At 47.4% G+C, this 19,802-nt stretch overlaps 1 protein-coding gene across 5 annotated transcripts in view; it reads right to left on the reverse strand.

Annotated features, from left to right (window-relative positions):
• Positions 1–6,388: 6,388 nt before the first annotated feature.
• The window catches only part of GSG1L (GSG1 like), a 56,029-nt gene continuing 42,615 nt past the window's right edge, over positions 6,389–19,802 (reverse strand). For 2 of the 5 annotated variants that reach the window (XM_053992248.1, XM_053992247.1), the window contains 2 exons: positions 14,645–14,712; positions 13,969–14,082 (listed from right to left, as the gene is read on the reverse strand). In XM_053992248.1, coding sequence (XP_053848223.1) covers positions 13,973–14,082; positions 14,645–14,712 — 178 coding nt within the window. In that variant the 3' untranslated portion in view covers positions 13,969–13,972. Of the gene's footprint in view, positions 8,309–12,475; positions 12,870–13,968; positions 14,083–14,644; positions 14,713–19,802 lie in introns of those variants that run through there. The other 3 variants (XR_008439656.1, XM_053992249.1, XM_053992250.1) reach the window with 3 other exon arrangements.

The following is a 19,802-nucleotide window of genomic DNA, read 5'->3' on the forward strand; positions in this document are numbered from 1 at the left end:
AAATATCCAAAAGAATGATGGAGGGAAACAGCACATTAAAGAATGACAGGATTTTGTTGGCAGCAATGTGGCAGCTGAGGTAAGGTCCTGCTTGTGCAGGAGGTACATGGAATGGAGCTTGAGGAGGATAAAAACACAGAGTGAGGGGACAGGAGCAGATGAGTGCCTCAGGGTAAGTGTTGCCTGCAGGTAGGAAGTGTAAAGCAGCAGTGCTGGTTGGGATCATGGAATTTGTTGTTTCAGAGCTCCATTTCCTGTTTTCCTCAGCTTATCTGGATCTAACTGGGAAAGGAGCTTCATGCTGGTGTTTGACAGAACACTGTGCTGGGCTAAGCATGTGGAAGTGAATGTCAGTGCTAAAATAACTTAGAAATAGCCAAGTCTCCTTCTTAGCAAAAGAGCATTTACAACCTGAAGGTCTTGTGGTCCTGGAGGAGCCTGGGGTGGGAGCAGTGTTAGGAGAAGTTTTGGGTCTGAACACTGCACCTTAGAGCCAACATAAGGGTCAGGAAGAGACTGGAACTCAGCTGCTGCCTCCTGAGAGTGTGAGCCCAGCTGGGAATTATGGACTGAACTGGTCTCCAGACTGTGCCCAGTCAGTGCAGCTGGAGCTGAAACAGATGTGGGACAAATGCTGGGATGCAGAGCAAGTGTGGTCAGCAGCAGGGCAAGGGAACACAGAGGGAGCTGCCGTGGCTGGGAAGGTTTCCCAGGGAAATATCTCCTCACCCAGGGGGACCATTGTGCTGTGGTGGTAAATACAACGAGCCAGGACAGCTGAGCCCTTTTATCTCTTTCACTGAGAATTCTCTTCTGCCTGACAGCATGAGGTGGCTGCCAGAACAGAGGTTTCTGTGTGAAACAAGCTGGGGAAAGGACTTTCATCTTGAGCAAGAAAGAGCTTTTATGTCTCATCAGAAAGGGCTGGGGCCGAGGGAGCCCCAGCACAGCAGGAGGATGCTCTGGCCAGCACAGGGAGCTGGGGCACGGTGGGGCTCAGCCCTGTAACAGCCCAGTGGGGCTGTTCCTGCCTCTTATTATTCCTGGCTCTGTGCTCCCATTCATCAAAGGTTTCCCTGACTGCTTTCTGCAATTACACACCTCTTTTTTTTAACCTTATAGAAGTCAGACTGGGTTGCACAGAGCTTCAAGCAGTTTGGCCTGGAAAACTTCTAGGGATGGAGAATGCACAGCCTCTCTGGGCAATCTGTTTTAATACTTAACTGTCCTAATAGGGAAAAAGTTTTTCCTTTGGCACATAATAACCTGTACCCTCCCCCTTCCCCTGATTAAAGGCACAGATCAGCCTGGATAAGACTTCTGGCATTGGAGAAAGGTCATCTCTGTTGTTGACATTGAGCTGCGTAATAATAAATTCCATCTTTCAACTATAATTTCAGATTTGCAGATTAGCAGAAGTCCTATGATCCGCCTCTTTCCTGGTATGCTGGAGGCACTGCTAAAAATAGAGTAAGTAGTAAAGCTACCTGAAGTGGTCTGAACAGTGGTAAAACAGTGGTCTAAACAGTGGTAAAAACTAATTTACAGTGAATGTCAGTTCTGGCTTGTTTCCAAAGGAATGTTTTGGGATGGTTTGTTATATACTGGAAATTGTTTGGTAAGGATTCGTTGGTGAACAGATGAATCAAAGTGACATTTCCATTACCAACAGGAGATCTGTCTGTGGTCAGAATTCATGGGGAAGGATGTGGGATGATAATATGACTTTTCATGATGTTTAATATTGTCAGAGAAATTAAATAGCCACTATTATTCATCTCTCTGGGGTAGTAACATATCTGAATATTAACACAAAATGGGAAATCTGATCAAAACCCACTGACCCAGCAAGGCATTGATGTGTATTTTAATCACTCTCTTTGGGCCACTCAGATAATTTACTCTTCATAATAAATTGGCAAGAAGCTGTGGTCTGCATTTCTCAGGGCAGGGCTGGGGAGGATCAGTGTTCTGTCCTTGTGTGTGAGCCCTTTGGGATGTCCCAGTGTCACTCATGTTCCCAGGGGAGCAGCATTAAGGCCCTCAGGACATCTGCACTTTTGTCACCTGCCTGTGGGTTGGGAATAGGTGTCCAGAGATGATTTATAGGGCACTTGTTTCCCTGTCAGACTCCGAGGAGGGGAGAGGTTCTGTGGGGGAGGGCTCCAGCTCAGAGTGGAAAAGTAACCACTTACCGAAATGGAGGGATAGGAGAAGTGGAAAAGGGTCTTGGGAGGCATTTTCACCTTGGAAAACAAAGATTGTAGGTTTATTGTGAAAATTACTGGTCAGGTTGAAATGGAGTGTGCCAGAGGCACTGGCTGTATAAATGTATAGAGAACACATCATGAGGAGCAGACATTCAGGGAGGACTAATGGAGAAGGTAATTAATGGCACTGTCCAAACCCTTGTGACTCACAATTCAGGACAGATGATGCCTTTAATTGATATAAAGATGCAGACAGTTGCCTAAAACTTGCTGTGCTGTATTTTAAGTCATAAAGCAGAAGAGCTGGTGGACTTGTTTTGCATAAAGCGTTTGCATTATGCAGGGATATTATTATTAACAGTACGAAGGGGTAACCCTTGAGGTCATAAAATGCATGGTTCAGTGAGTGACTTTGACTGCAATTATGCATTAGAGATATTAATGAGAAGGCTGACAAATGAATTGGTGATGCACGTAGATCTAACCACAGCAAGGAGCCCTCCAAACCAGTGCTACAAAAAGTTTGCCATTTATCTTCTTTATCCACTGATGCAGATGTAAATTAAGTTCTTTTATTCTTTCTAAAATGTTGTGGTTGCTGTTTTTGTTGTTAGAAGCTTGTTTTTATTGCAATGGTTTTGTTTTTGCAGCACAGAGTTTATTTTTCAGGTTTTTTTACTGGAATGCTGTCTGATCAGAGGGGTTGGACAAGCTGACTTCCAGAGGCTCTTTCCAGCTGAAATTATTCTGTGATTCCATGAGCAGTATGCATCAGGACCCTCTGTTTAACACAACTTATGTGCCGAAGAATCTGTTCTGCCAACTGGAGCCCATGGAGCCACAGCCGGGGCAATATTAATAGCTTGCTTATTTAATGCAATCAATCAGTGCAAACTACAGATTGCCTGAGGCTGGAAAAAGTATTGTTGTCCTCACACTTCTGACCAGACACCTGCTCTGGGAGATGCCACGGGGGAGGCAGCCTGTGCCAGGCTCTGAGGTCCTCAGGATACAGGCAGGACGAATGCCCAGCAGCCAGCATGGCCCTTGAACGAGTGTGATACTAATGACTCTACCCGGGCATGGCTGCAAAATAGCAAATGGAATGCCTGTAGTTAAGAGAGAAAAGGAAAGAAAGTAATTTGGTCGGGTACTGGGTCTTCGAGCTTGAGAATATGTGTTCAAGAAAAAAAAAAATAGTTTAATGAAGAGTAGACAGAATGCAACATGGATTTAAAGGCTAATTTTTCACTGTGTGTCTGATTGCCTGCCCTGCCTGTCTCCATACAAGAGGAGGTGATAACATTTTGGAGAGAAGGCTTATTTATGCTAAGGGGGCAGGCAGGAGGGGTTGGAATCAGCGTGAATTGTCCAAGAAGAACAATGGTTGAATCTCTTTAACTGTCACAGTAATGGGGCTGTGTAATTGCTTTTCTGTCTGAATACCAGGCAGCAAGACCTAGAGCCTAAAGACAGAGCAAGCTTGTAACAGGGCACATTCTGGCAAGCAGAGGATGTTAAAAATCAACGCCAAAAAAATTGCTTTCAGGCCTGTATATTTAAGACACTGCTGTCTTAGTTTGGTTGTGCTGACTCAGTTCTGTGCTCTGCAGGGAGAAGGGCTCTTCCTGCAGGTGTGGGCGGCCAGCCCTCACCCTCCTGTTGTGTTAGGAGTGGGTGAATGCAGAAAAAATAAACTGGACACAGAAAAACTCTCGGGGATTGTGGGCAGACAGCTGTGCTTCTCTCCCCGGCAAAGCAGCAAGGAAAGCTGAGACTTGTGGAAGGATGAAAGGACTTGGTAATGCACATCAACAAGAGGAAAATGAGTAGAAAATCAATGGATTTTTTTAACTGCATAGAAATCGAGGAAGGTGCCTCAAGTACAAGGAAATGGTCACAAAAATAATGCAGTAATTGAAGATGTCTTTCACAGAGAAGAGCTGCCTTCAAGGTATAAATGCAGCAGAGGGAAAGGAAGAATTGAGGAGTCTGTAGAGGACAGGTGGAGTGGGTTTGTCCTGCTGCTTTCTTCCTCTGGCCCTGAGCACTTGGGCTGCTGTGGCTGGCAAGGCTCTGGGACAGACTGTAGGGCTCAGAAGGTGCAGATACCTAATAATAATAATAATAATAATAATAATAATAATAATAATAATAATGTATAGAAGCTCTGACAAGAGTGGCCAGCTCCAGCTGGATGCAAATGACCTGGAAATTCCTCTGGAATAGCTAAAAGCCAAGACTATCAGAGTAAAAGACCTGATGCACATCTCCAGAGTGGATGGAGGTGATTCACAGTACAACTGACCCTGTAGAAGACGACACTGAAACCTGAAGGGAACCCAGAACTGACACTATTTGACAGAACCAGCCCTGATGATGTAAGGTGAATAAAAATAATTCATGGGCTTGTGCTGGATCTGAGGCATGAGGAGAATGAGACTAAAAGAGAAAATCTGAGCATATTGTCTGGTCTCATGAGCATGAGAAACCACAGAGCCTGTTCTCAGAGGAACAAATGTATTAAATTTTTACAGGCAATGCAACATATAAAGATTGATACTGCTAATTGTGGTTTTGTCAGTTCAGTGTCCACTGGAGGTTATGGAAAGCTCCTAAGAGAGAGCTCAGAGAGACCTGTGGGTCTGGTCTGCCACAGAAAAATGAGTGTGGAGCAGTGCCTGTGTGTTCTGTGGGAGGAGGATCAGCCTAGTCCCACCCATGCCATCCAAGGGGACAGGTTTTCCTGCAAGAAAGAGCCATGAAAGCAGAACAGGATGCAGGGGGTGTTTGTGTGAGAATCAGACTCCCTTCCACAGTGCACAGAACCTTCCATGGGATTTGTGATGGTCCACCCTGGGGGATTTGCTGTGAGGGGACACTCAGAACATCTCCAGTGACTCCAGTGACTCCCATCATCCTGCACAGCCCTGTGCCCACCTGTGAGGGAGCTGCCTTTTCCCAGTCCCTTTGGGTGCTGTCAGTGTCCCAGGGGCACACCCTGTGCACAACCCTGTTGTCCCTGGAGGTACCTGGAGGTGCCAGCTGTGTATCTTGGCTGCAGTGTGGCACAGGGAGGCTGCATGGGCAGTGCTGTGCCTGTGTCTGCACAGCAGCTTGGAAGTGAAATAAATTGCTAACAACAGGGAGCTTAAACCAATGTCTGTGTGAGTGCAGCAGGGACCATCCTGCTGAAAGGCAGGTGGGAGCCCTGCCACTAAAGTCAGTGTCCCCACGGAGATGTGCCCAGCAGGTTCTGAGAGTGGCTGTGGCCCCTTCCCATTGCCCAGGGTGTCTGGATCTGTGGTGGCACTGGGAATGATCTGCTTTCACTGCTTTTGTAATTGTTTTTTTCTCCTCTCTGTTGTTTTTGGAATAAGCTTTAGATGTGGATTGTAGCCCAGCAGAGGGGAAAGGGGGCTGAACTCTCAGGTTACCTCTTGCCCTCCTTGGGGCCTGGCAGGAGCAGCAGGATGCTCGTGTTCTGGGGTTTGGTGTTTTTGTCACACTGAGACCAGGGAAGTGCCTCTTCCCAAGAAGTGTCACTGAGTCTGAGAGGCACTGGGTGAACCAGTGGGGCAGGGGAGTGTGGCTGCCACTGCCACTGAGCAACGTAGCACAAGGACATCCCTCCACTCTCACCTTTACAGAGCAGGCTGCCAGGCCAGGCCTGTGGGCAGAACCTGGGGGACAAACTGTTCATCCATGGCACATTGTTGGTTCCCAGATGGGGAGGAAGGAGCTCTGGGGCCATTTTCCTGTGTGTCCTCTGTGACCAGCAGCCTCCTTCCCTTGGGACAGGCTCCATGGCAGTGTTCCCCTTGAGGGACCCTTGCACGGGGCCACAACCTTTCAGCTGGGTTAACACATCTGAGCTGGTCTGTCAGCCCAGTCACCAGAGACTGGGAGAGCTGGAGGTCACAGACCTTCCCCTGTCTCACTGCTGGGTTGGTGATTTAGGAGCACATGGCAGAGCTTTGTACCCTGACCCCCATGACCTGGTTGGGCTCACCACAGCTGCTCACCACTGTCCCCTGAAACCAAGGATTCAGCTGGGCAGGGAAAGGTTTGAAATTCCCAGGTCTCATTCCAGTGCGTGTTCAAGTTACGATGCTGATTGATTTGATGTGAAAAGCACTTTTAGACAAATAAATAAAAGAGAACAGGCACGGTTTTCTAACAAGTAATGTCATTTAATGAATGATACACTCTAGAAAATAGAAACTACCCAGATGCTGGTTGGTTGGTCTGTTTGGGGCTGGGGGAAGGCCCTTGCTTGGACGTACAACGCCTTCGTGGGATTCTTTTTGTCAGCATTTGTAGTTGCTGGAAACAAGGAAATGTCCATAGATTGAAAGAGACACCAAAGGAGCAATTGTTTTCTAAAATGTGGGAAGAGTGCAGGATGCCGTCCCACTCTGTGTCACTGGGCAAGTGGCATGAGGGCTCAGAGCTCACCAACACCTTCACAGACAATCCATACCTAAAGGGGACCGACAGGACCTGCCACAGTCCAGTCCTCTAAAGTCACCGCAGAGCCGGCACTTTGCACAGCACCTGTGGGCTCTGCTGTTACTGCACTGCTTTCTGGGTGCCTGTCTGCATGTGCTGTGTCTCTTCCCTCAATGTCTGGCTGCTAATTCCAGGGAATATGCTTTTCAGAATGTCACAGTAGACCATGTACAGCTCTGGGTCTATTTTGGGCTTGGGCAGGGAGCGGGAGTTGCAGGCCTGCTCGGTGGCTGGGTGCTGTGGCCAGTAGACATCGCTGAAGAGGGCGGTGAGGATCTTGTGGGCAGCCTTGTAAGGGTCATCCTCAAACTGCACCATGGCCTTGAGCTCCGTCAGGGTGTAGCCGTTGTACCTCTTGCTGTCCTCGGCCAGGGGCTGCACCGTCTCACCTATGTGTCTCACCTTCCACTTCAGGCATTTCAGGTCTTCCTTTACATCCTCTAGCTCTTTCTCCATGGCTTGGAATTCCTGTGTGGTTACAAATCTCCTGCCAAGGAAAGAAGTGGCAGAGACAGGGTGGAGTTCAGAGGCTCGGAGGAGTGGGATGAGCCCAGCTTGCCTGGGGTCGGAGCAGACAGTGGAGGTTTGGGGGGGACATCCCGGCCATGTCGCTGAGCACCATCCCCTGCTCTGCTCTGTCAGGCTCCAGGGCACAGCAGAGCTTCTCTCTGCTGGTACAAGGGAAAGTTTGGAAGGAAAGGAGGCACCTGAAAACTGCCCTGCTGGTGGAGCTGAGGCTGACGACCTGGCCCAGGTCTGTCATGAGGTCTGGAGAGCTAAATGGGTGGATGGAAATAGGGCATTTTGCTTCCTGGGTACCAGGGTTTAGTGGAAGCACAGGGTGGGTACTGGAAAACAAATACTGGGAACATCTGGATCATAAAAGATATTTAACTTTTTTTTATGGGGGGGCTCTTACTGATTCTATATCAACATGGGCCGTTTGAGGACTTAGACGCCTGTGTGGTCTGGATACATACCTCTCATGATCAGGATCTTCCAGGTCTGATTCAAACCCCTTTCCTGTATTCTGTAATTCAGTTTTAGAATAGCCAGGAGCCTGGGAACTCTCTTCAGGAGTCGCTGTTGCTGGAGGCCTTGTGCTTGTCCTGGTTGGGGTCAGTGTGTGATCTGAAGCTGAAGCTCGTACGTTTTGTGCTGAGTGAGGACAGAAGGTGGAGAAGGAAGCTGCATTGATCCCTGGGCTGACTGGAGAGCAGTCAGAGTATTGCTGTGGCTTGGCTGAGCTGGGTGTTAGACTGAGCCTGAGGCTGGCTGGGCAAGATGCTGGAATAGTCCTTGCTCCGAGTGGGCTGGAACACGATATTGCTAAATTTGTATCTCTTTGCTCGAGTGGTTGAGGGTTTGGTGATTCCCCTGGGGCCAATCTAGTGATGGAGGTGATGTCCAGCAGGGTTTGATCCTGAACCATGGAGATCTGGCTGGTTGGTTCTGATGAAAGTGAAGAGCTGCTTGATGAGTCGCTGGAAGAGCTTGACGTAGCGAATGGGGGTATTTTCTGAGCATTATGGTCACTCCTGTTCCTCTGCGGGCTAGTGACACTTAGAGCTGGGTGTTGTGAAGCCCTAAAGAAAGACAAACACACACTTTTTCCTCTGCACTGGGCTAAAGGCTTATAAGAAAATTTTAGGCCTATTTTGGGACAATTTTAAGCCTGTTTCCCACAGCTGCATTTCCCCACAGGCTGATTTGCCTGTCGTGTCTGTATAAAACCCTCTGCTTCTCATGACCAAGAGCAAAGCATTTGAGAATAAGGCACGTGAATTCAGGAGCAGCTCCTCCCTGCTGCCAACTGAGCCCGTGTCAGCTGTCCTCAGTGTGAGAACCACTGGGACATCCACGTTCTCCTTCCCAAAATCACACAGCTCTGCAAGAACCAAGGGTTTGGTGCTGGGGAAGGGATGGAAGCTACTGGCATAATGACTGTGAGAACACAAAAACCTGGCTGCAGGTGGCCACAGCACCTCTCCCTGCCCATCCTGCCCAGTGTGAAGAGCTGCCTTCCTTCTGTGGGCCCTCATGCTTCAGTCTCCTGGGAGCACTGCCTGGGAACCCAGGGAATTAGAGGATGGCTAAATTTTTCTTAGTCTGTCAATACTGAAGGCAAGAGAGGAAGATGTTCCACCCCTGTGGCCTGGAACTATCCTGGCAGGTAGGGAATGCAGCTAGAAATGCCTTGACCTTGAAGGGGAACACAAAGACAACCACTGTGCAGATTATGGTGCAGTATTTCTAACAGCCAAAGGACATGACAAGCTTTTGTAGTGATGCCAGGGACCAACTGAGTCTTTTTGTGCATCTGGTAAATCCTTGTGGTGGAAGACAGCAGCAAATCCTGGTCTGGATGGGATGTGTGAGATCTGTGCATGAGGTCCTGTCCTGTCAGCACCAGCGGCCCGAATTAGCTGCACAGTCACTTCTCCTCCTCCCTGCACTTTTCTCAGTGTTGGATGCAATTAAACACCAAACATTTAAGGTTCTAAAGAGCATGTCTCACACCTCTGGGCTTCAATAGGGTTAATTTGCTAAATCACAGCTTAATTATCAGGTCTAAATCAAATTTAAAGGTTTTCTAATTGGAAATGCAGACAGTTACAGAGCTACTGCATAAAAGCAGAACCTAAAAGGAATCATAAAATGGGTTACGTAAAGGGCGGGAGAGAAAACAAGCACCCACGTGTCCCAGGGAACACCTGGGGGGAGTGCCTTGCCTTCTTAGCCTGGCTGAGCTGGACTGGAAGGCCAGAATTGCCAGCTGGGCATGAGGAAAAGCTTTTTCATCCTGAGGGTGTTCAAACAGTGGGGTAGAGGCCAGCAGAGCTATTGGGATCTCCATCCTTGGACGTGTTCAAATCTAACTGGACAAGGAATGAAGCAGCCTGATCCAGCCTGGACATTCTGGGAGCACAGGACTGGACCAGAGCCCTCCAGGGTCCCTGTCCACATTGTGCTATTCTGTGGTTTTTCCTAACTATGAAAAGAATTTATTCCTCCCCCCTTTCCCCTTTCTCCTCTTACTTTTCTCCCCTCTGAGTCCCACCTCACTGTCCTTCTCTTCCATTGGACCCTCTGGGCTGTATGTCCCTGTTCCCACTGACTTTATAGTGCCTGTTGCAGGAGAGTCCCTGATGAATAAAAAGGTTTTTACAGGAAAACCAGAGTTATTTGGCTCAGAGGGATTGCTGCCCCTTCCTTGCATGTTAGGGTCAGTACCTCAGGCTTTGGACCGTGGGTGACAAGAGACAACCCCCCTTTAAGGCAATTAAAACAAAAATGCATACATGTATTTATCCTAAAATATCTCACCATGTAAAACTATCTGAACTGAACTGAGAACAATCCCTACCTCCATTCTAGAGGGAAATAGGCTATGCACAGTAAGTGAAAGGCTATTTGGGTGCACATACAGTCTGAAAGACTTCATTTCACATGTTTAGCAGTGTGGGACAGGGTTGGCTTTTGGGGGGGGGTGGTTTGGGGAGTTTTTTGCATAAATCCAGGATTAGCTGTAGGAGATGAAGCATTTATTGAAAGATGCAATTTAAAAGAGTGACAGAAAGCACGTTTCATAACTAATCCCACTGAAATTTATATAAGAAACCTTTCAATTCACCTGTGCACTGGAGGAAACAAGAATGTATTATAAACTGTCAGCTTATTTTGCTTCCCTTTTCCACCCCTTAGTTTTCGTGGGCTGCCATGCTCCACACGGGACCGCATTTACTTTTATCATCCTCTTTATCTCGGAAGCAGAAAAACTGGTAGCTCAAGAAGCAACGTTAAAGCAAAATGTCAGTCTGGATGTTAGCAGAGGTAAATGAGGACAGAACTGAGACCTTTAGCTTTGGAATTTCCTAGTGGGCAAGGCTTTGCCTGAAGACAGGAACGAGATTCCCACTGCCGTCAGCGCAGCGAGGCTGGATCTTCGACCCGTAACCATGGCGCTTTATCAGAGGGGATTTTTCCCCACCCGTTTTTTTTTATGTGGTGAATCACTATGAACTGAATAAATTACAGGAAGAATTGCAAGAGCTGGAGTTGGAATCAATGCTGACATGAAATAGGCAGCTGATTGCAGCTGTCAGGTACCTCCACAAGGAGAAACCTTGGCTCAACTTTGAGCGACACTTCAAATGCGTCAAGCCCTTGTTGTCTGCCGCCTCCCAGCCTGTGCTGCTCAGCATATAAAGCATGTTCCCCGTTGTCACAGTGACCTTGGCTGCCGTCTGTGCCTTGCCCTCTCCAGCTGAGCTGGTGCTACAGACTTTTTTGGAGACGTTTGAAAGTTGCCTGCACATCCAGCACCACTTCGCTTCCATGGCACTCATGATCGAGGGGAGAAAAAAAACCAAAACAAACAGTGGATATTCTTTATTTTTTTTTTTATGAATCGTTTCCACCGTGTTTTAAACCTAGAGTTCTTCTGATGAACTTGTCTGAATAGAAAAAAATTACACTATGCTTGAGAATGAAGCACTGAGGGATTGGTTGCATAAATCTCACTGTAGACAGCCAGGGTGGGAGGATGGTAAAAGAGCTGTAGGATGGACCCAGGGGAAATGCCTACAGGGTGATGACATGAGAATAAAACTATTTTTTTCAAGGCCTCCTCTTTGTCAGGTGACCCTTCTGAAATGCCCACGCTGCCAAAACAGTGACATATTATTTCTTTAACACTGAATTAATTTTGAATAATCTCTCAGTTTTCTACAAAAGAAGCTGGTGTCCTGAACTCTGGGTTTATCTGCCTCAAATAACACCAAGGCTTTCAGCCGCAGACAGCAAGAATTTGCTGTTTCCTGCTCAGTTCTTCCTCTTCTGGGCTATTTATCTCTTCTTTGGCTCTGCCACCACACCTGTCCCTCCTTGTCCTTTGTGATATTTCTCCTGCCTCTCTCTTTTGCCCATTTGACATTCACCATCTGCACCTCTTCCACCTGCCCCGTGGGATCCAGGCTCCTCATATTAATGCCTCATGGTGAGAGAACTCTGGAGGAAAGGGTGGAAGTGGCATGGACATACAGATGTCTGAAATCAAGGACTATTGCTGGCTGGAACCTAATAACAGTGAGCATTTCTTGCTAATAAATAACTGTGCAACAACAGCAAAAATATCCTGATGTGAAACTTCTCCTTCTATATTTTTGTGCAGTGGCTATACACAGCTGGAGCATTGAGATCTCGCAGCCCTGCACTTCTGAAAGAAAAAGTTGAGACCTCCAAGGTCAAAAATGGCAGCAAATAGACTTTCCAAGTGTCTGGAAATGCTAAATTTGGTATGTCCGGGGGTATCAGATGTATAGGGGCCAGTGCCATATGTTTGCACAGGAAGGCAGCTTGGGGAGAGCAGAGGATGCCAAGTTATGGTTAGAGCTCCCTGGTGCTGTTCTCAGCTCAGGTAAGTTTAAATCCTGCTAAAGGGGTTTAAAGGAAATAAAATAATTTTCTTTTTAGCCCTGTTAAAAGAAAATTATAGTTCAGTGATGGACACTAAATGGTTTAATATAGAATTATCAAGACTGAATAACTGCATTGTCCTGATTGAGACTCCTCTGGATTCAAGCTTCTGATGGAATTTATAATTTAAGGCCACTTCTCAAAATGGAGAGCTCAGTCTTGCCAACAGAGGAACCTGATATCCTGCCCTGGCATAAGGCCCTTTGTGCCTCCTGTGCTCCCACAGTGCTGTTGGGCTGCTCAAAGACCTTTAACGTTCTCTCTTCCAAAATCACCTGGCCAGGTAGTGTTTGTCTTCCGCAATGGCTCAGCCTTGTTCTCCTCTTTACAGCTTTTGCTCTTTCATTCTTCAGGGACACTCCCCCAAATCCTTTCTTCTCAACAAGGACAGATGCCCTGTTTTGTCTTGGTGGGAGGACAGAAAGATTCACGACGCCTGAGGATGAGCCAGTACTCCTCATCTGCAGTTTGCTTCAGGTTGGAACTCCTCAGAGCACTCCTGGGTGTGCTGGCAGGTCCTGCAGGGAATGAGGTGCTGGTTGAGGAGAGCAGCAGGAATAACTCCAGGTGGTGCCTCCTGGTGTCCTGCTGGCACGGGACCACCCCTGTGGGAAGTGTCCATGGAGTGCTCCCAGTGACCTGCTGGCATTTCCTCTGCTGCTGGCACGTGGCTGCTGGGTTGGTCTGTTCCAGGTGATGTGTCCCCTTCTTCCACACCACCCATGGGGTCAGTGTGACCTTGGTGGCTGCTCTGCCTTTAGCCAAGCCCTTCTCTCGCCGTTCTCAATCCTCTGCTGGCCACGGGCCCCTGGAATGGGGAATGTGACAAGGACTGGGAGTTTGGGACCCTGGAACCAGCATCAAGGAGGATCCTGGGGTCAGACCCAGGCCAGTTATGGCTTGGTGGACTTGCTTGAAGAAGGAGAGGTTCATCTGAGCGTTGTGAGGCTTTGTGCCATTCCAAGCAGCAGTAACTAATGGTTTTTCCTCCCTAATAAGCATGGATAATGAGCATTTTGCAGCTTCTATTGGATTTGTAAGTAAACTGTGAACTGAGAGCACAACTTCCCTCCTGTCACTTCATTAATATTGATCTGATTTCACTACAGAAGGTAATGGATGTGAGGCTGAGCCTGATGGAATATTGAGGGATGGCCACTGTTCTTTAACCTGACTCTGGGCTTCTCGTTTGGGGTTTGCTTTCCCAGCACTGTCAGCACTCTATGGGGTGAGCTCTGGGTCCTTTAAAGTAGAAACACTTGGGACAGGGCTGGCCATAGGACCAGCAGAGCCTATTCCTTGGAACACCTATTGCCAAGACTTGTTATAGGTTCTTTAAAACAAAGACCTCTGGACAGGCTTCAATAATAAAATAAACACATTTGAGCACCCGCCAGGAGCTTGGCAGGTGAGGAGCATTCTCAGGAAACGTGACCCAGATCAGTTTTGTACCAATAGACATTTTCAGGCCTGTGAGAATGAAGGACTGGATCTGCCTGTGGAGAGATCCACGACTGACATGACATTTTCAAGGAGCAGGAGTTACCAAGTGAGCTGATGACAAACCGAGCTGGAGAGCAGTGCCAGCACTATCATGCCTGTGGGGACACCACCTGCAGTGACATGGGACTGGAGAGCTGTTCCAGCAGGTCTGGGGAGGGAGCAGGACCCTCAGGGGTGGGGGTTACAGACACCAAGCTTCCATGAGTATGTGGCTGAGATGTGCATCTCAGCAAGACAGAGGCAGCAAAATGCCATGAGGTTTCCAAATTTTAATAGCGCAGAGCCAGCAAGTCACTCTCCCAAGGCTCCCTCCTGCTGAATGAAGGATCACTTGCTTTCTTTCCAAGGAAATAGATGCATGAAACTGCACACATCTTTCCTGGAGAGTAAAGAAAAAGTATAGTATTCAGAGCAGGGCAGGAGCCATGCTCCAACATTGCTCTGTACATTGAACCACTGATTCCCATAGCTTAAAGCAAGAGCTTTTGCAAACACTGAATAAAAGCACAGCAATTTCCAGAGAAAGTGCAAGAAACGGCATTAATTATACTAACGTTATTGTCTACCAAAGCTGCTTTCAATCATTTTTATATTCAATAGCATGCATCATCATGAATTGGTGATAAAGATAGATGAAAAAAGGTAGTGATAATGAAAGTTATACAGGTGTAAATTAGAGCATATTTTTAAACTACTATGAAGTCACAGCTTCTTGAGATAACACAAAATTATAGGATATGTGCCCATCCTAAATTGAATGCTGGAGAATTCTGTACTGTTCTTATGCTGGTTGGTTATCTCTTTGGCAAGGCTGTCTGGGAAAGCAACAAACCTCTATTCCCAGAGCTTCCTACTCCAAACCTCGTTCTGGGCCCCGGGAGCCAGCGTGGGGACAGTACAAGCCATTGTGTGCCAGACACATTCGAGCCATGGTCACTTACTATTTGGGGAGCAGCTATGGAGGCACTGTAACCTCAGGTCCCCAGCCTCAGCCCTCTCCTCCTCAGTCCTGGAAAAGAGAATATAGAAGTAGCACCTTTAACAGAAACAAAGGCTGCTCCCAAATGTACACAAATGGAAGGGTCAAAACCAATAAGAGTCCAACGTACCTGGGCTCCTCCATCTACAGCCAGGCCCACCATGGAGATGGTGATGGGCTCAGGGAGGACTTGGTTCCCCTGGCTTTGCCCCTCTTGGGGAAAGCTCATGTAAAGAGGCCACGGGGAATAGAAATGAGGGGCTCAGGGCTGCATCTCACCACTCTTCCCCTCTCCAGGGTGGATCTAAGCACTGGGGCCAGCAGCAATGGACAATATGTGTGTGTTGGAAGTGGGGATGGTGCTGCTGCTGCACCATTTCAGTGCCAGTCCATGTGATTTCCAGAATGAGCAGCTCTGAGGATAAAGCTTCCTGTGTTGCAGAACAAAGTGCAGAACAAATCCAAGGCAGGAGGTTGCACTCATCCCTGTGCGCTGATGAAAGGGGAACAGGAAGGCTGGAAATATTGATGTCTGTGTGAAGAGCTACTGACTCTGCCAATGGGGAGGTGCATCAGGTCAGTAACTGAAACCCTGTTCAGATAGCTGGGTGACCAAGCAGGAAATCAGAGCAAAAGGTTGGCATGTCTTTGGAAGGCATTGGTATGATCTGCACATCTGACACGAGCACAATGGACTTAGAGGAAGCAAGCTGTGAGTATGATACATTACAGAAATGTGCAAAAAGGGAAAAAATAGCGTGTGAATGATGATTTGAAAAGTTCTGGTTCTCACAGTGTTGGGAATAGTCCTGATTTATTAGCTCTGCAATAGCTTTGGTCCTGCTGTCTGTTTCTAACTGCTCCTAGCACTTAAAACTACATTTTCTGTCCCTGCAGAGACATTTTGTCTGCGCTGTTATCAATGGCAGCTTGAACTCGGCTCACTCCAGAATTTCACCAGTAGCATCTGCCTGCTTAGGTTGGTGTTGCAGATCAGAGTAAGGGCCCAGTCAGCAAGAAAAATGTTGTGAAATCAGCTGCAGAGGCACAATGGGTGTTGATGGACAGCTGCAAACGCTGTGCTACAGATGGGTGAGCCGGGGGAGGCTGACTCTTCCAGATTTACTTGCTAAATATGTTGGTTTAACAGCCCTGGTAAGTGAGATTGGCTTCACAGGGAGCACGAGGCTGGATCCCAGACTGAGACAGGGCTGTGTGATCTCGGGGATCCCAGGGTGGGATAACCCCCCACCCCTCTCTGCAGTGGGCTCAGCTCCAGTGGGACCCTGCACCCCAACCAGCCAAAAGCTGCTCTTGTCCCCATTAAAGGAGGGCCATGGGTAATTCCAGTTCCCTCACATCACTTCACAAATTTTTCATTCCTTGCCTGAGGCAGTGACGAACTCTCCAGGAGGATCTCACTTGGATTTTATTTCCACCTTTTCAGGCCCCATATCCCTCACCTCAGGCTTCAGTCCTCACATGCCTTCACCCCTGGACATTGCCTTGTCCTCCCTGGAGCTGTTCCTGTCCTTGTCCCTGCAGCAGTGCCCCTTGCCCAGGGGCTCCCTCTGTCCCCAGCAGAGCAAAGGAGATAACAGCTTCTTGAGATAACACAAAATTATAGGATATGTGCACATCCTCAATTGAATGCTGGAGAGTTCTGTACTGTTCTTATGCTGGTCAGTTATCTCTTGGGCAAGGCTGTCTGGGAAAGCAACAAACCTCTATTTCCAGAGCTTTTGGGAAAGTTTTCATTCTTTACCTGAGAGCAAAATCCGCCAGAATCCTGGGAGAAGGGAAAGGTGTGATGGGGAGGGTGCCTGAAAGGTTTTTTTTTAATATATGAAAAAAGAGAAGGCAAGAAACTGAGAACAAACTTGGGAAAGACATTGAGTCGGGTGAGCTGGCTGTGCTGGCCCTTGCCTGGATGGATGTGGGGATGGTGTTGGTGGAGCTGCTTGGTCTAAACGAGCAGAATTCTTGTGAATGTGTCTTAATTACTACACAACCATAGGGACAAAGCTGCCAAAACAGCAGGGGAGAGCTAAAGCTGCTACTAAACAGCTGGGCAGGGGAAGAGAAGGTCTGTCACCATTCCTGCAGCTGTTGTCACAGAGATTATCGGACTTTATGGGACAGAACAAAGAATCTCTGTCCCTTTGGCTTATCTTTGGCTTAATATTCCATAAAGCACAGGCTGTAAGATTTAGAAATTAGTTACTGGTTAATTAATTGAAAATGACTAATTGAAAAAATGCACATATTTAAGATAAACCACAGTTTCTTGTTTCTGTATCAATCATTTCATAATGGATATTTGAAAGGTACAGAGTTGGATTTTTCCAATGGTTATCTGTAAAATGCCCTTTTTCTGCTAGGACAACACTGCCAACAGTAAAGGCCAGGTTGCATTTTAAAGTGACATCTAGTAAAATGCCTAGATACCTGCAAGAATTAATCTCAAGATCACTGAGCTAATTTTTTCTTCTTGCAAGCAATATTTTATTACAGATAAAGAGGTAACGTATAAGAGCTAATTCCTAAAGGGGTCCTCAGAGCAGGAAGAAGGAAGCAGGAGGGCAGTGAGGGTTCCTCCTCTGCTGGCTGGGGTAAATTACAGAGCAGGGACTGTGCTCATGAGCACATGGGGCAAGAGTGTTCATGTGAAACAGAGCAGGAAGAGAAGCTGGGAGGGATGGAAGAGAGATACTTGTTATGAACTGACACCCAATGAACTAAAAAAAATGAAAAAGATGAGCAAAAGTTATGGACAAATATTCGTTTCAAAGGAAAACAAGAAAAAAGGAAGGAAAAACACTTGAAGGACAAAGACTGAAAGCTGACTCTGCAGTTAATTCTGGTAATATTCTAGAACACTTAAAGCATGAATAATACCTCCAATTGTGTATAATTGACCTGGTTTTCTCAGGGTTACCCTGAGGGCTATTGTACCTGCTATATCTGAAGAGCTCTGGAGTCTTTCAGTTTTACAGTGTGAACCACAGAGTCTGTTTTGTCTGGACTTTTTGAAGTATCCCAGACCTGGACAGGACATAAGTGGATGTAACACCGTGAATCTTTGATTTTTCAGCAGCTGCTTAAATGTTTTCCCAGTGGCAGGAACAGTGAGATGCTGGGGGTACAGGGGGCAGAGGATTTGGATGTGGGTCCCTCCTGACTGAGGGCTGGGCAGCTCCATGTGCTGGCCAAGATGGGGTCTGACCAGGCTGTGGAGCAGAATTTGGGGTGCACACGGACATTCATATGGTGTTAAAGGCCTTCCCCACATTCTCAGAGCAGAGGCTGCCCTGGGATGGGGAGGCTGAAGCTGAGGAGCAGCAGGGCCAGGCTGCTGTGCAAGGGGAGGGGATGGGAGCTGCTGGAGGGGGGATCAGCACAGCAAACCTTGGGGTGATGTGGCTCATGCCCTGCACCTCCTGCTCTGCTGGGACAGCAGCACAGCTGTTGAACTGGGAGCTCCCAAGGGACCATTTCAGCTTTAATATCCACATTTCCAGCAAATCTTCTGCTGTTATGTGCAGTTGCATGCAATTAAAATGAAGCACAACACAATGATAGAGTTGAGAAAACACGTGCAAGATTAGCAGCATTTTACTGCCAGTACTTTTCATAAAGCAAATTCCTTCCCTGGGAGCAAGGGGCCTGTAGGATGATATTCCCACAAAAAAAGTTTTATCATGCAAAATGGGGCTGACACTTTCCTTCCCTGAGTCCCAGGTGATAAGTGGAGCTGTTGGGAATAATGATAAAGTTTAATTTTCAGAGGCATACAGGAAAATGCCTGTTGCACAGGGGGTGTGCACCCAGAGGTTGGGTGTGTGCTCCAGGGGGTGCTGGCTCTGCACTGAGGCAAAGGAACAGGCAAAAAGGGTGAAGATATGTGTGAAGTAACTGGAAGGAAGAAAGGCTGGAGGGTTTTATTCATGAGGTATGAAAAGGAACATGGAGGTGGAGGAGTAGGAGGGAATGTGAAGTATCCCTGGGTATGTGCACAGGAAGGAAAGAGGATTTATTTTATTTTCTATTTGTGCAAAGGCAGATGGGAGCTCAGGGAAGTTGTGTGGGACTGAGGGCACCCACAGCATGCAGCAACAGGGTGTTGTTAATGGACAGCCCCTGGACCCCTGCAGCCAGAGCAGTCAGAGCATCCCCAGGGCACAGCAGTGAAGCTGAACATGAATATGATCACTTTAAAAATTAAAAAATTTTGTATATTGCTGCGCAGCTTTGAATCTCTAGAATGATCCCATGGTAACACTGTCTCTGGGCTTCCTATTATGTATTCAGATACAACAATTAAAATAATGTGATATAAAAAAAGAAAGTCATAATCATGAAGTTAGGGAACACCACATGCTTGAGCTGAGTGTGCCAAGTGCGTGTGGAAGGGCTGGGAGGAGGTGACCGAGGAGGGAATTGCTGGGGGTGGAATTGTGTCATCTTGTGAGGGCAGGAGGAGCCCAACCAAACCCACAGTGCCCATGTGAGAGAGAGGTCCCTGTCCTCTGGGACATTAATATGTTTTGCTATTTACTGTTCCAGTAGTGGTATTTCAACAAGTTTCCTTAGCATTTTCCAATCTAACTCAATACTGTTCCTTATAATTCTCCCGGGCTCTTATCTGCAATTCTCACTTCAATAATTCGTCTGGTTTCCCTCCCTGAGTGCTGATTTACCCTGAGGCACACACTGACCCCTTCCTCTTCACTGTGTCTGGGCTTTCTTTTCTCCCACAGAGAATGTTTTAGAATTCACTGTCATGTCCAAATGCAAAATTAGGAAAATCATGGTTGTTTGCCTCATTCCTCTTTTCCTTCCAGACTGTTTGAAAGGTAGAGTGAAAACTTGGATGTTAGCACAGGGATAACTGCAACAACAGAATAATGAATGAGATAACCAAGGAAAAGCAATAATCATGGAAGCTCTCTAGTTCTGCCCTCTCAGGAGAGCTCCTCACTGCTGCTGAAATGCTGATCATTCCAAACCTTCTGTCCCCTCAGAGCTTCCCAACCACTCTCTTCCACCACGGAGAAACTGCCCCACTGGTCTGACAAACAGCACTGCATCCTGCTTATATTTCCTGCCCCCAAAATGTC

The sequence above is a fragment of the Vidua macroura genome, chromosome 16 (genome assembly GCF_024509145.1).
Source record: "Vidua macroura isolate BioBank_ID:100142 chromosome 16, ASM2450914v1, whole genome shotgun sequence".
In the NCBI taxonomy this organism is placed as follows: Eukaryota; Metazoa; Chordata; class Aves; order Passeriformes; family Viduidae; genus Vidua; species Vidua macroura.